At 49.3% G+C, this 16,431-nt stretch overlaps 1 protein-coding gene across 1 annotated transcript in view; it reads left to right on the top strand.

Moving 5' to 3' along the window:
- Positions 1-16,431, top strand: part of ARL14EPL (ADP ribosylation factor like GTPase 14 effector protein like) — a 116,639-nt gene that overhangs the window by 16,642 nt on the left and 83,566 nt on the right. Inside the window, exon 2 of the mRNA XM_063964164.1 lies at positions 6,453-6,542. Coding sequence (XP_063820234.1) covers positions 6,453-6,542 — 90 coding nt within the window. The remainder of the gene's footprint in view (positions 1-6,452; positions 6,543-16,431) is intronic.

A 16,431-nucleotide genomic window follows, 5' to 3' on the forward strand; every position in this document is an offset into this window, starting at 1 on the left:
CCTCACCTGTGGACGTCGGGCCCTCATACCACCCTCATGGAGTCTTTTTCTGATCGTTTGAGTAGACACATGCACATTTGTGGCTTGCTGGAGGTCATTTTGCAGGGCTCTGGCAATGCTCCTCCTGTTCCTCCTCGCACAAAGGCGGAGGTAGCGGTCCTGCTGGGTTGTTGCCCTCCTACGGCCTCCTCCACGTCTCCTGATGTACTGGCCTGTCTCCTGGTAGCGCCTCCATGCTCTGGACACTACACTGACAGACACAGCAAACCTTCCTGCCACAGCTCGCATTGATGTGCCATCCTGGATGAGCTGCACTACCTGAGCCACTTGTGTGGGTTGTAGACTCTGTCTCATGCTACCACTAAAGTGAAAGCACCGCCAGCTTTCAAAAGTAACCAAAACATCAGCCAGAAAGCATAGGAGCTGAGAAGTGGTCTGTGGTCACCACCTGCAGAACAACTCCTTTATTGGGGGTGTCTTGCTAATTGCCTTTAATTTTCACCTGTAGTCTATTCCATTTGCACAACAGCATGTGAAATTGATTGTCAATCAGTGCTGCTTCCTAAGTGGAGAGTTTGATTTCACAGAAGTGTGATTGACTTGGAGCTACATTGTGTTGTTTAAGTGTTCCCTTTATTTTTTTTGAGCAGTGTGTATATATATATATATATATATATATATACACACACACACAGGCAGAAGTGTGGCACTCAGGGCTCAGGATGAAGAATGAAATCAGCGACAACCACGTCAGCAACGTTTCAGTCTATTAACGAAAGGTTGCTGACGTGGTTGTCGCTGATTTCATTCTTCATCCTGAGCCCTGAGTGCCACACTTCTGCCTGTATATGTTTATTCAACATTGTGAGGGCACCGGGTCAAGGTAACATTTTTATGGGAGTGCCGGACACACTGCAGCAATATATATTTCTCTAACGTCCTAGAGGATGCTGGGGACTCCGTAAGGACCATGGGGAATAGACGGGCTCCGCAGGAGATAGGGCACTTTAAGAAAGCTTTGGATTCTGGGTGTGCACTGGCTCCTCCCTCTATGTCCCTCCTCCAGACCTCAGTTTTACACTGTGCCCAGAGGAAGATGGGCGCACTGCAGGGAGCTCTCCTGAGTTCTTTGCATTAGAAAGCATTTTTGTTTGGATTTTTCTATTTTTACAGGGAGCACTGCTGGCAACAGGCTCCCTGCATCGAGGGACTGGGGAGAGAGGAGCAGACTTAGTTAAATGATAGGATCTGCTTCCTCGGCTACTGGACACCATTAGCTCCAGAGTGGGTGAACACAGGTTCGTCCTGGGCGTCCACCCCCGGAGCCACGCCGCCGTTCTCCTCACAGAGCCAGAAGAACAGAAGCAAGAAGACGTCTCAGGCGGCAGAAGCCTTCAGCGGCTTCACTGAGGTAACGCACAGCACCGCAGCTGTGCGTCATTGCTCCACACACCTCACACACTCCGGTCACTGTATGGGTGCAGGGCGCAGGGGGGGCGCCCTGGGCAGCAATAATAACACCTCAAAACATGGCAAAAAGGTATATACATGTACAGCTGGGCACTGTACATGTATATAAAAGAGCACCCGACATTTTTACACAAATTTGAGCGGGACCGAAGCCCGCCGCCGAGGGGGCGGGGCTTCTCCCTCAACACTCACCAGCGCCATTTTTCTCTCCACAGAAAGCTGAGAGGAAGCTCCCCGGACTCTCCCCTGCTTACACACGGTGAAGGGGTGTTTAAAAGAGGGGGGGGGGGGCACATAATTGGCGGATAAGATATTATACAGCGCTGCTGGGGAAAAACATTTTGTGTTGGTCTCCAGGGTCATTGCGCTGGGGTGTGTGCTGGCATACTCTCTCTCTGTCTCTCCAAAGGGCCTTAAAGGGGATACTGTCTTCAGAAAAGAGTTTCCCTGTGTGTATGAAGTGTGTCGGTACGTGTGTGTCGACATGTTTGACGAGGAAGGCTCGCTTAATGTGGAGGGGGAGTGTTTGAATGTCAGGTCGCCGTCGGCAACGCCGACACCGGACTAGGTGGATATGCTGAATGTCTTAAATGCAAATGTGAATCTCCTGCATAAAAGGTTAGACAAGGCTGAGGCTAGGGATCAGTCAGGTAGCCAGACCGTGCCTGTCCCTGTGGCGCCAGGACCTTCAGGGTCTCAAAAGCGCCCCATATCCCAGGTCGCTGACACAGATACCGACACAGATACTGACTCTAGTGTCGACTATGAGGATGCAAAATTACAGCCGAAGGTGGCAAAGGGTATTCGATACATGATTATTGCCATAAAAGAGGTTTTGCATATCACTGAGGAACCCCCTGTCCCTTACACGAGGGTTCACATGTATAAAGGGAAAAAGCCTGAGGTCACGTTTCCGTCCTCATTTGAGCTAAGTGAATTGTGCGAAAAGGCTTGGGAGTCTCCGGATAGGAGACTACATGTTCCCAAAAGGATTCTTATGGCGTATCCTTTTCCACAGAACGATAGGATACGATGGGAATCTTTGCCTAAAGTAGACAAGGCACTGACACGCTTATCCAAGAAGGTGGCACTGCCTTCTCCGGATACTGCTTCCCTCAAGGATCCTGCTGATCGCAAGCAGGAAATTACCATGAAGCACATTTAAACACATTCAGGAACTATCGTTAGACCGGCCATGGCGTCGGCCTGGGTTTGTAGTGCTGTCGTGGCTTGGGCAGACTCCTTATCTACGGAGATTGACACCTTAGATAGGGATACCATTCTAATGACCATTGAGCATATCAGAGATGCTGCCTTGTATATGAGGAATGCTCAGAGAGACATTTGTTTACTAAGCTCCAGAATAAACGCTATGTCTATTTCTGCTAGGCGACTCTTGTCGACCCGACAGTGTCTCTCCTGTGGTGGCTGCGCAGTGCTCACCTCCTGGAGGGTCGCAGGTTCAGCATTCAGGACTGGGTCCTGGTGACCACAGACGCGAGCCTCCGAGGTTGGGGAGCTGTCGTACTAGGAAGAAATTTCCAGGGTCTCTGGTCAAGCCTAGAGACTTGTCTCCACATCAATGTCCTGGAGTTGAGGGCCATATACAACGCCCTACGCCAAGCGGAGGAATGGCTTCGGAACAAACCGGTTCTGATTCAGTCAGACAATGTCACGGCAGTGGCTCATGTAAACCGTCAAGGCGGCACAAGGAGCAGAGTGGCCATGGCAGAGGCGACCAGGATTCTACTCTGGGCGGAAGGCCATGTAAGCGCACTATCAGCAGTGTTCATCCCGGGGGTGGACAACTGGGAGGCGGACTTTCTCAGCAGGCACGACCTGCATCCGGGAGAGTGGGGACTTCATCAAGAAGTCTTCACACAGATCACGAATCGGTGGGGACTGCCTCAGATAGACATGATGGCGTCCCGCCTCAACAAAAAGCTAAAGAGGTATTGCGCCAGGTCAAGAGACCCTCAGGCGGTTGTGGTAGACGCTCTGGTGACACCTTGGGTGTTTAGATCGGTCTATGTGTTTCCTCCTCTTCCTCTCATACCCAAGGTGTTGAGGATAATAAGAATAAGAAGGGTCAGAACAATCCTCATTGTTCCAGATTGGCCAAGGAGGACTTGGTATCCGGATCTGCAAGAGTTGCTCACAGAAGATCCGTGGCCTCTTCCTCTAAGGCAGGACCTGCTGCAGCAGGGGCCCTGTCTGTTCCAAGACTTACCGCGGCTGCGTTTGACGGCATGGCGGTTGAACGCCGGATCCTAGCGAAAAAGGGATTCCGGAGGAGGTAATTCCTACCCTGATCAAGGCTAGGAAGGACGTGACGTCGAAACATTATCACCGTATATGGCGAAAATATGTTTCTTGGTGTGAGGCCAGAACTGCTCCTACGGAGGAGTTCCAGTTGGGCCGTCTGCTTCACTTACTTCAAACGGGAGTGAATTTGGGCCTAAAATTAGGGTCCATAAAGGTTCAAATTTCGGCCTTATCCATTTTCTTTCAAAGAGAATTGGCTTCTCTTCCTGAAGTACAGACTTTTGTGAAGGGCGTGCTGCATATTCAGCCTCCCTTTGTACCTCCGGTGGCGCCTTGGGACCTTAATGTGGGATTAAGTTTCCTCAAGTCACCTTGGTTTGAACCACTCAAAACAGTAGAGTTGAAATACCTCACTTGGAAAGTGGTCATGTTGTTGGCCTTAGCTTCTGCAAGGCGGGTTTCGGAATTGGCGGCTTTATCATATAAAAGCCCATACCTTATTTTTCACGTGGATAGGGCAGAGTTGAGGACTCGTCCTCAATTTCTGCCCAAGGTGGTCTCATCTTTTCATATGAACCAACCTATTGTCGTGCCTGTGGCTACACGGGACTTGGAGGATTCCGAGTCCCTGGATGTGGTCAGGGCTTTGAAGATTTATGTGACCAGAACGGCTAGGATCAGGAAGACCGAAGCTCTGTTTGTTCTGTATGCGGCCAACAAGGTTGGCGCTCCTGCTTCAAAGCAGACTATTGCTCGCTGGATCTGTGACACGATTCAGCAGGCGCATTCTTCGGCAGGATTGCCATTGCCTAAATCGGTTAAGGCCCATTCCACTAGGAAGGTGGGCTTTTCTTGGGCGGCTGCCCGAGGGGTATCGGCACTACAACTGTGCCGAGCTGCTACTTGGTCGGGGTCAAACACCTTTGCAAAGTTCTATAAGTTTGATACCCTGGCTGAGGAGGACCTCCTGTTTGCTCAGTCGGTGCTGCAGAGTCATCCGCACTCTCCCGCCCGTTTGGGAGCTTTGGTATAATCCCCATGGTCCTTACGGAGTCCCCAGCATCCTCTAGGACGTTAGAGAAAATAAGATTTTACTTACCGGTAAATCTATTTCTCGTAGTCCGTAGAGGATGCTGGGCAACCATCCCAAGTGCGGACTTCTTCTGCAAGACTTGTATATAGTTATTGCTTACATAAGGGTTATGTTATAGTTGATCGGGTTTGAACCGAGGCTATGTTATTGTTCATACTGTTAACTGGGTAGTTTATCACAAGTTATACGGTGTGATTGGTGTGGCTGGTATGAATCTTGCCCTTAGATTTACAAAAATCCTTTCCTCGTACTGTTCATCTCCTCTGGGCACAGTTTCTCTAACTGAGGTCTGGAGGAGGGACATAGAGGGAGGAGCCAGTGCACACCCAGAATCCAAAGCTTTCTTAAAGTGCCCTATCTCCTGCGGAGCCCGTCTATTCCCCATGGTCCTTACGGAGTCCCCAGCATCCTCTACGGACTACGAGAAATAGATTTACCGGTAAGTAAAATCTTATTTTTTATATATATATATATATATATATATATATACTAAATTTGTGAACTTGTCTGAATGGTGTTGATGCTGCATTTACAGTATGTCTACATGCATGCAGGACAGATGACGGGACAGGAAAGGAGTGTGATGGGGTTCAGTATGAAATACCTACAATCAAACTCCTGACGACCAAAATAATGACAACAATTGAGAGACGGTCAAAATCTCGACATGGTCAAAATACCAACATTTAAAATGTCGACAGGTCAAAAAGTCGACACAAATTTTCATATATAGTTTTGGTGTGTATTTCGACATAGGTCGACATGGACACTGTATAAGTGTACCACGTCCCCTAGTATGGCTCGCTGCGTTCGGGCACATATTCCCCCTCCAGGTCCACTGGGACAGTAAAGTATGAACAAGTCGGTTTCAATGAAAAAGTCATGAAAAACTCATGTCAACTATTTGACCTGTTGACATTTTAAATGTCTGTATTTTGACCTTGTCGGTATTTTAAATGTCTATTTTGACCATGTTGGGGTTTTGACCTTGTCGGGAGTTTGACCGTCAGGATTTTGATTGTAGGTAAACTGACCGCATCCCGTGTGATGGGTAAATCTGAAGGGTGTGAAGAGAAAGAAATAGTTATGGTTCATATGGTTACAGTTGAGGGCCAGAAGGCTTCAGTACTGTTTCTTACCCTGGTCTCTGAAATTATAGTTACAGGCCTGAGCAGAACAATTACTATGCTAACACAGTCTTGTGGAGATAAATTGGATTTCGGCAGGCAACGATAAATGACACGTGAATTGAGAAAGAAAGGCACATAGTATAAAATTGGATACAAGGTTTGATTGGTTAAAATAGTTTCAAACTAAGTAAACTAGTATACATTAGAGTTTAAAATATATATCTATAACATAAATAAAATCACACTATCGGATGTGTTCATAGTAATCAAAAAGAAGGAAAAGAACAACAGATATCACATAGGGGGCATTATGTAACAGCCTGCGATGTGCAGGCTGTTCGGGTATTTGTGCGGGTCTGCCCGTATTTTTAAAGCAGAAATAATTTACAAGGCAAACCCGACGTGGTTTTGCCTTGTAAATGATTGCCGTTTACATAATGCCCTGGATTGGGCTTTAAAACAAGAAATAACCCATTTCTTTTACACATTTTTAGATGAGTGAAAAATCTAACGATGTGAGAAACGAGGAAGATATGGAGACAGACACCACTAAGGATGACTATCCCCGAGTCCAGAAGCTGCTGGTAAGACTTTTCATTCATAAAAGTATACTTGTAAACTTTTGCAAAAACAAAAACAAATTCTGGCTTTGCCGGTTATGTATCTAGATCCCCCCACTTATATAGGGTGGGACATCCATATTAGCACAATATAGGGTTCTACAGTACACACCACTGTTCCAAATTCATGGGTCCATTTGTACATCTGTTGCTAATTAAATGAGACATTGATACAGGCCAGAAAACGTGGCATCACTTAGCTGCACCATAAGAGTGGTTCTCATAAATGAGTATGACCCTCTGGGGGGTCATTCTGGCCTGAACGCTCGCTGCAGTTCTTTGCAGCGCAGCGATCAGGTCAGAACTGCGCATGCCCCCGGCGCATGGCTGACAGCCGACGGCTGTCGTTTCCTAGTGATCGGCTCTGCCTGATTGACAGGCAGAGGCGGTCGCTGGGCGGGAGGGGGAGGCACAGCGGCATTTGGCCGCCATTTTGTGGGCGGGGTCCGGCCAACGCAGGCGTATCCGGACCATGCGGGGGGCTGGCCGCACGGCTGCGTGACATCACACGCAGCCGCTGCGGGCCGGGCAGACGAGTAGCTCCCAGCCAGCACGCAAAAGCTGCGCTGGTCGGGAGCTACTCCTGAAGTACAAAAGCATCGCCACTGTGCGATGCTTTTGTACTTCAGCGACGGGGCAGGGACTGACATGCGGGGCGGGCTAGCCCTGTGCTGGGCGTCCCCCCACATGTCTGTGTTCCTGATCGTAGCTGTGCTAAATTTAGCACAGCTACGATCAAGTCGGATGCACCCCCTATATCACAAGCAATGTATGTACTACTCTAACTCCCTTTGATTTGCTATATACTCCTGGAAGTAATTGGCTACATATAGTAGACGGTACACTTGTATAAGAGAGATAACAGAATAAACAAAGGAGCACAATTATAACAAGTGTTCTAAGGCCACTACCATAGCTGCCAACATATGTTTCTCTGACGTCCTAGTGGATGCTGGGAACTCCGTAAGGACCATGGGGAATAGCGGCTCCGCAGGAGACTGGGCACAAAAGTAAAAGCTTTCTGACTAGCTGGTGTGCACTGGCTCCTCCCCCTATGACCCTCCTCCAAGCCTCAGTTAGATTTTTGTGCCCGGCCGAGAAGGGTGCATGCTAGGTAGCTCTCCAGAGCTGCTTAGAGTAAAAGTTTTAAATAGGTTTTTTTTTTTTTTTTTTCAGTGAGACCTGCTGGCAACAGGCTCACTGCATCGTGGGACTAAGGGGAGAAGAAGCGAACTCACCTGAATGCAGAGTGGATTGGGCTTCTTGGCTACTGGACATTAGCTCCAGAGGGACGATCACAGGTTCAGCCTGGATGGGTCCCGGAGCCGCGCCGCCGGCCCCCTTACAGAGCCAGAAGAGCGAAGAGGTCCGGAAAAATCGGCGGCAGAAGACGTTCCTGTCTTCAATAAGGTAGCGCACAGCACTGCAGCTGTGCGCCATTGCTCTCAGCACACTTCACACTCCGGTCACTGAGGGTGCAGGGCGCTGGGGGGGAGCGCCCTGAGACGCAATAAAACATGTTTAAAACCTTATATGGCTAAAGAAATGCATCACATATAGCTCCTGGGCTATATGGATGCATTTAACCCCTGCCAGTTTTCTTAAAAAAAGCGGGAGAAAAGGCCGCCGAAAAGGGGGCGGAGCCTATCTCCTCAGCACACAAACGCCATTTTCCCTCACAGCTCCGCTGGAAGGACGGCTCCCTGACTCTCCCCTGCAGTCCTGCTACAGAATCAGGGTAAAACAAGAGAGGGGGGGCACTAATTGGCAGAAAATACATATACAGCAGCTATAGAAGGGAGAAACACTTATATAAGGTTATCCCTGCATATATATAGCGCTCTGGTGTGTGCTGGCAAACTCTCCCTCTGTCTCCCCAAAGGGCTCGTGGGGTCCTGTCCTCTATCAGAGCATTCCCTGTGTGTGTGCTGTGTGTCGGTACGATTGTGTCGACATGTATGAGGAGGAAAATGATGTGGAGGCGGAGCAATTGCCTGTAATAGTGATGTCACCCCCTAGGGAGTCGACACCTGACTGGATGGTAGTATGGAAGGAATTACGTGACAGTGTCAGCACTTTGCAAAAAACTGTTGACGACATGAGACAGCCGGCAAATCAGTTAGTGCCTGTCCAGGCGTCTCAAACACCGTCAGGGGCTCTAAAGCGCCCGTTACCTCAGATGGTCGACACAGACCCAGACACGGATACTGACTCCAGTGTCGACGGTGACGAGACAAACGTAATGTCCAGTAGGGCCACACGTTACATGATCACGGCAATGAAGGAGGCTTTGAATATTTCTGATACTACAAGTACCACAAAAAGGGGTATTATGTGGGGTGTGAAAAAACTACCCATAGTTTTTCCTGAATCAGATGAATTAAATGAGGTGTGTGACAAAGCGTGGGTTTCCCCCGATAAAAAACTGCTGATTTCTAATAAATTATTGGCATTATACCCTTTCCCGCCAGAGGTTAGGGCGCGTTGGGAAACACCCCCTAGGGTAGATAAGGCGCTCACACGCTTATCAAAACAAGTGGCGTTACCGTCTCCTGATACGGCCGCCCTCAAGGAACCAGCTGATAGAAAGCTGGAAAATATCCTAAAAGGTATATACACACATACTGGTGTTATACTACGACCAGCAATCGCCTCAGCCTGGATGTGCAGCGCTGGAGTGGCTTGGTCGGATTCCCTGACTGAAAATATTGATACCCTGGATAGGGACAGTATATTATTGACTATAGAGCATTTAAAGGATGCATTACTATACATGCGAGATGCACAGAGGGATATTTGCACCCTGGCATCAAGAGTAAGTGCGTTGTCCATTTCTGCCAGAAGAAGTTTATGGACACGACAGTGGTCAGGTGATGCGGATTCCAAACGGCATATGGAAGTTTTGCCGTATAAAGGGGAGGAGTTATTTGGGGTCGGTCTGTCAGACCTGGTGGCCACGGCGACGGCTGGGAAATCCACCTTTTTACCCCAGGTCACCTCTCAGCAGAAAAAGACACCGTCTTTTCAAACTCAGTCCTTTCGTCCCCATAAGGTCAAGCGGGCAAAAGGCCACTCATTTCTGCCCCGGGGCAGAGGAAGGGGAAAAAGACTGCAGCAGGCAGCCTCTTCCCAGGATCAGAAGCCCTCCCCCGCTTCTGCCAAGTCTTCAGCATGACGCTGGGGCTTTACAAGCGGACTCAGGCACGGTGGGGGCCCATCTCAAAAATTTCAACGCGCAGTGGGCTCACTCGCAAGTGGACCCCTGGATCCTGCAGGTAGTATCACAGGGGTACAAATTGGAATTCGAGACGTCTCCCCCTCGCCGGTTCCTGAAGTCTGCTCTACCAACGTCTCCCTCCGACAGGGAGGCAGTATTGGAAGCTATTCACAAGCTGTATTCCCAGCAGGTGATAATCAAGGTACCCCTCCTACAACAGGGAAAGGGGTATTATTCCACGTTGTTTGTGGTACCGAAGCCGGACGGCTCGGTGAGACCGATTTTAAATCTGAAATCATTGAACACTTACATAAAAAGGTTCAAATTCAAGATGGAATCACTCAGAGCAGTGATAGCGAACCTGGAAGAAGGGGACTATATGGTGTCTCTGGACATCAAAGATGCTTATCTCCATGTCCCAATCTACCCTTCTCACCAAGGGTACCTCAGGTTTGTGGTACAGAACTGTCATTATCAGTTTCAGACGCTGCCGTTTGGATTGTCCACGGCACCACGGGTCTTTACCAAGGTAATGGCCGAAATGATGATTCTTCTTCGAAGAAAAGGCGTCTTAATTATCCCTTACTTGGACGATCTCCTGATAAGGGCAAGATCCAGGGAACAGTTAGAGGTCAGAGTAGCACGATCTCAGGTGGTGCTACGTCAGCACGGGTGGATTCTAAATATTCCAAAATCGCAGCTGATTCCAACAACACGTCTACTGTTCCTAGGGATGATTCTGGACACAGTCCAGAAAAAGGTGTTTCTCCCGGAGGAGAAGGCCAGGGAGTTATCCGAGCTAGTCAGGAACCTCCTGAAACCAGGACAGGTGTCAGTGCATCAATGCACAAGGGTCCTGGGAAAGATGGTGGCTTCTTACGAAGCGATTCCATTCGGAAGATTCCATGCAAGGACTTTTCAGTGTGATCTGCTGGACAAATGGTCCGGATCGCATCTTCAGATGCATCAGCGGATAACCCTATCTCCAAGGACAAGGGTGTCTCTCCTGTGGTGGTTGCAGAGTGCTCATCTTCTAGAGGGCCGCAGATTCGGCATTCAAGACTGGATTCTGGTGACCACGGATGCCAGCCTGAGAGGCTGGGGAGCAGTCACACAGGGAAGAAATTTCCAGGGCTTGTGGTCAAGCATGGAAACGTCTCTTCACATAAATATCCTGGAACTAAGGGCAATTTACAATGCCCTAAGCCAAGCAAGGCCTCTGCTTCAGGGTCAGTCGGTATTGATCCAATCGGACAACATCACGGCAGTCGCCCACGTAAACAGACAGGGCGGCACAAGAAGCAGGAGGGCAATGGCAGAAGCTGCAAGGATTCTTCGCTGGGCGGAAAATCATGTGATAGCACTGTCAGCAGTGTTCATTCCGGGAGTGGACAACTGGGAAGCAGACTTCCTCAGCAGACACGACCTCCACCCGGGAGAGTGGGGACTTCATCCAGAAGTCTTCCACATGATTGTAAACCGTTGGGAAAAACCAAAGGTGGACATGATGGCGTCCCGCCTCAACAAAAAACTAGACAGGTATTGCGCCAGGTCAAGGGACCCTCAGGCAATAGCTGTGGACGCTCTGGTAACACCGTGGGTGTACCAGTCAGTGTATGTGTTTCCTCCTCTGCCTCTCATACCCAAGGTATTGAGAATTATAAGACGGAGAGGAGTAAGAACTATACTCGTGGCTCCGGATTGGCCAAGAAGGACTTGGTACCTGGAACTTCAAGAGATGCTCACAGAGGACCCGTGGCCTCTACCTCTAAGGAAGGACCTGCTCCAGCAGGGACCTTGTCTGTTCCAAGACTTACCGCGGCTGCGTTTGACGGCATGGAGGTTGAACGCCGGATCCTGAAGGAAAAAGGCATTCCAGATGAAGTCATCCCTACCCTGGTCAAGGCCAGGAAGGATGTAACCGCAAAACATTATCACCGCATTTGGCGAAAATATGTTGCGTGGTGTGAGGCCAGGAAGGCCCCTACAGAGGAATTTCAACTGGGTCGTTTCCTGCATTTCCTGCAAACAGGACTATCTATGGGCCTAAAATTAGGGTCCATTAAGGTTCAAATTTCGGCCCTGTCGATCTTCTTCCAAAAAGAACTGGCTTCAGTGCCTGAAGTTCAGACGTTTGTCAAAGGGGTACTGCATATACAGCCTCCTTTTGTGCCTCCAGTGGCACCTTGGGATCTCAATGTAGTGTTGAGTCTCCTAAAATCACATTGGTTTGAACCACTCACCACTGTGGAATTGAAATATCTCACATGGAAAGTGGTCATGCTGTTAGCCCTGGCTTCAGCCAGGCGTGTCTCAGAATTGGCGGCTTTGTCATATAAAAGCACTTACCTAATTTTTCATTCAGACAGGGCAGAACTGAGGACTCGCCCTCAATTTCTCCCTAAGGTGGTTTCAGCGTTTCACATAAACCAGCCTATTGTGGTGCCTGCGGCTACTAGGGACTTGGAGGACTCCAAGTTGCTGGACGTAGTCAGGGCCCTGAAAGTATATGTTTCCAGGACGGCTGGAGTCAGAAAATCTGACTCGCTGTTTATCCTGTATGCACCCAACAAGCTGGGTGCTCCTGCTTCTAAGCAGACGATTGCTCGTTGGATTTGTAGTACAATTCAGCTTGCACATTCTGTGGCAGGCCTGCCACAGCCAAAATCTGTAAAAGCCCATTCCACAAGGAAAGTGGGCTCATCTTGGGCGGCTGCCCGAGGGGTCTCGGCTTTACAACTTTGCCGAGCTGCTACTTGGTCAGGGGCAAACACGTTTGCTAAATTCTACAAATTTGATACCCTGGCTGAGGAGGACCTGGAGTTCTCTCATTCGGTGCTGCAGAGTCATCCGCACTCTCCCGCCCGTTTGGGAGCTTTGGTATAATCCCCATGGTCCTTACGGAGTTCCCAGCATCCACTAGACCGTCAGAGAAAATAAGAATTTACTTACCGATAATTCTATTTCTCATAGTCCGTAGTGGATGCTGGGCGCCCATCCCAAGTGCGGATTGTCTGCAATACTTGTATATAGTTATTGTTACAAAAATCGGGTTGTTTATTGTTGTGAGCCATCTTTTCAGAGGCTCCTACGTTTATCATACTGTTAACTGGGTTCAGATCACAAGTTGTACGGTGTGATTGGTGTGGCTGGTATGAGTCTTACCCGGGATTCAAGATCCTTCCTTATTATGTACGCTCGTCCGGGCACAGTATCCTAACTGAGACTTGGAGGAGGGTCATAGGGGGAGGAGCCAGTGCACACCAGCTAGTCAGAAAGCTTTTACTTTTGTGCCCAGTCTCCTGCGGAGCCGCTATTCCCCATGGTCCTTACGGAGTTCCCAGCATCCACTACGGACTATGAGAAATAGAATTATCGGTAAGTAAATTCTTATTTTTTGTAATCATTGGTGTGTTCATAGGATTACCACAGGCCCTGATGTTACCTTCTTGTAGTGCAGCAGCAGGAAGTAGGTCTGGTTCCACTGATACTTCCTCCTTTCACACCACAGCAGGGAGGCAAGGATATTTTCTCCCAGACACAGATAGTAACCAGGCCATGATATGTCGCAAAAGAGAGAGTTTTCTTCAGTTTCTTTTACATTTTTATTATTTTTTCTATGCTGTTTGGGCAACAGCATACCTGCGCCGTGGGAGTTAGGGCGGGGATGGTCACCAGACTTGCGAGGTGTCAGAGCCTCTTCCCCGCTTCAGGACCACCGTCCTGAGAGGTTGTTTGTTTAGTGGGGGAGTGCGCTTTAGCTGTCGCAATCACAGCACTCCGCACACCCCTAAGAGATGCCTTAAGGTGACGACAGTGGTGAGTACAAACCGTGGGCCCCGCTAGGGGTCCCCCGGTTCAAGGTGCGGCTGAACGTGGGCATGGCATACGGGACCCTCCTGGGGGGGCCCGCTAGAGCCCCCTGTGTACAGTTGCTAGCGGTGGCTTAAACTACCACTTGTGTGATGTTTTTAAGCACTTAAGGAGACATTGCCAGTATAAATAAACTTTGTAGCTTCGGCGCCATTGGGGAGTCGGAGCTACCTCAGAGCGGGACCAGCGGCATTTTGGTGCCTTCCTCTGTTTACTACACCAGCAGGCACACACAGCTGCTCCTGACATTCAGAAAACGCTGGAAAACTGGTACATGGTGTACAAGGGGGAGAGCCGCTATTGTACACAATCTGTGTACTATGCAGGACAGAAATCATTAGTGTTTCACTGTGATATAATAAGCTGACAGCCTCACTGGGGCTGAGTAGCTGGGGTGTGCGTGTGCTGATCTTCTCTCTGTATGTCTCTCTCTCGCATACAGTAAGGGCAGGCTTGATAAGTTTTACTGTCTGTGTGTATGTGTATGTCATTGTAAATTTACTGTGAACATGGGTAAACAAAAACTATGCAGTGTGTGCCTCACCAGATTCTCTCCCTTATCATCTGATTGTTTCATATGAACAATGCAACCAATCTTCACAACTCAGTGAGGGGGCTGGGGGAGAGGGTCAAGAGCAATCCTGGCTAGGGGCCCTTAAGAATATGACGTCTGATATGTCATCACAACTCACTGCTAATGTTCAGAAAACTCAGCTACTACAACAGGCTGTTGCAGACAGCTGCTAGGGCAAATGTTACACAGACCCCCTCTCTAACTCAGGACCACAAAAGCGGGGGTTTACCTGCCTTACTATCTGATCCAGATGAGGATATACAGGAAGATGGGGATGACTTGGATTCCGTTAGTGGGGATTCCGCTTCTGCTCAGGGTATTGAACCCTTCATTCTGGCTATACGGTACGTGTTAAAGCTCCCTCTAGAGGACGCTGCGTCACAGCAGTCGTTTTTCTTTACACAAAACAAGCCTAATGTCACCTTTCCTGATTCTGCAGACTTAGATGACCTATTTAAGTTAGCCTGGAAAAATCCAGACAAGAAATACCAATTGTCAAAAAGATTTCTCTGACGTCCTAGTGGATGCTGGGGACTCCGTAAGGACCATGGGGAATAGACGGCTCCGCAGGAGACTGGGCACATCTAAAGAAAGATTTAGGACTATCTGGTGTGCACTGGCTCCTCCCCCTATGACCCTCCTCCAAGCCTCAGTTAGATTTCTATGCCCGGCTGAGCTGGATGCACACTAGGGGCTCTCCTGAGCTCCTAGGAAGAAAGTGTTTGTTAGGTTTTTTATTTTCAGTGAGACCTGCTGGCAACAGGCTCACTGCATCGAGGGACTAAGGGGAGAAGAAGCGAACCTACCTAAGTGGTGGTAGCTTGGGCTTCTTAGGCTACTGGACACCATTAGCTCCAGAGGGATCGAACACAGGACCCGACCTCGTCGTCCGTTCCCGGAGCCGCGCCGCCGTCCCCCTTACAGAGCCAGAAGCAAGAAGGTGGTCCGGAAAATCAGCGGCTGAAGACTTCTGTCTTCTCCAAGGTAGCGCACAGCACTGCAGCTGTGCGCCATTGCTCCTCATGCACACCTCACACTCCGGTCACTGATGGGTGCAGGGCGCTGGGGGGGGCGCCCTGAGCAGCAATACTGACACCTTGGCTGGCAAACTGGCACCATATATAGCCCCAGAGGCTATATAGGTGCTTTTTAACCCCTGCCAGAATCCATAAAAATGCGGGAGAAAGTCCGCGAAAAAGGGGCGGAGCTATCTCCTTCAGCACACTGGCGCCATTTTTCCCTCACAGCTCCGTTGGAGGGAAGCTCCCTGGCTCTCCCCTGCAGTCAATACACTACAGAAAGGGTTAAAAAGAGAGGGGGGGCACAATTTAGGCGCAGTATACAATATATATAGGCAGCTATAAGGGAAAACACTCTTTATATGTGATATCCCTGTGATATATAGCGCCCTGGTGTGTGCTGGCATACTCTCCCTCTGTCTCCCCAAAGGGCTTTGTGGGGTCCTGTCCTCTGTCAGAGCATTCCCTGTGTGTATGCTGTGTGTCGGTACGGCTGTGTCGACATGTATGAGGAGGATAATGATGTGGAGGCGGAGCGAATGCCTGTAAATGTGATGTCACCCCCTGCGGGATCGACACAGGTGTGGTTGGACTTATGGAAGGATTACGTGAAAGTGTCAACTCCTTACACAAAAGGTCGACGACACAGAACAGCCGGCTACTCAGCTTGTGCCTGTTTCAGCGTCTCAAATGTCATGGGGGGCTCTAAAAACGCCCGCTACCTCAGATGGCAGAAACAGATGTCGACACGGATACCGACTCCAGTGTCGACGACGATGAGACTAGTGTACCCTCCAAATAGGTCCACCCGTTACATGATTGAGGCAATAAAAAATGTATTACACATTTATGATAATACCCCAGGTACCACATAAAAGGGTATTATGTTTGGTGACAGAAAACTACCAGTAGTTTTCCGGCATCTGAGAAATTAAATGAGGTGTGTGAGGAAGCGTGGTCTTCCCCCGGTAAGAAATTGATAATTTCTAAACGGTTATTGGCAGCGTACCCTTTCCCGCCAGAGGATAGGTCACGTTGGGAAACACCCCATAGGGTAGATACAGCGCTTACACGCTTATCAGAAAAGGTGGCACTACCGTCTCCGGCCGCCCTGAAGGAAGCTGCTGATAAAAAGCAGGGGGTTACCCTGAAAGATATAGTCACACACTC

This window comes from Pseudophryne corroboree, chromosome 1, assembly GCF_028390025.1.
Source record: "Pseudophryne corroboree isolate aPseCor3 chromosome 1, aPseCor3.hap2, whole genome shotgun sequence".
In the NCBI taxonomy this organism is placed as follows: domain Eukaryota; kingdom Metazoa; phylum Chordata; class Amphibia; order Anura; family Myobatrachidae; genus Pseudophryne; species Pseudophryne corroboree.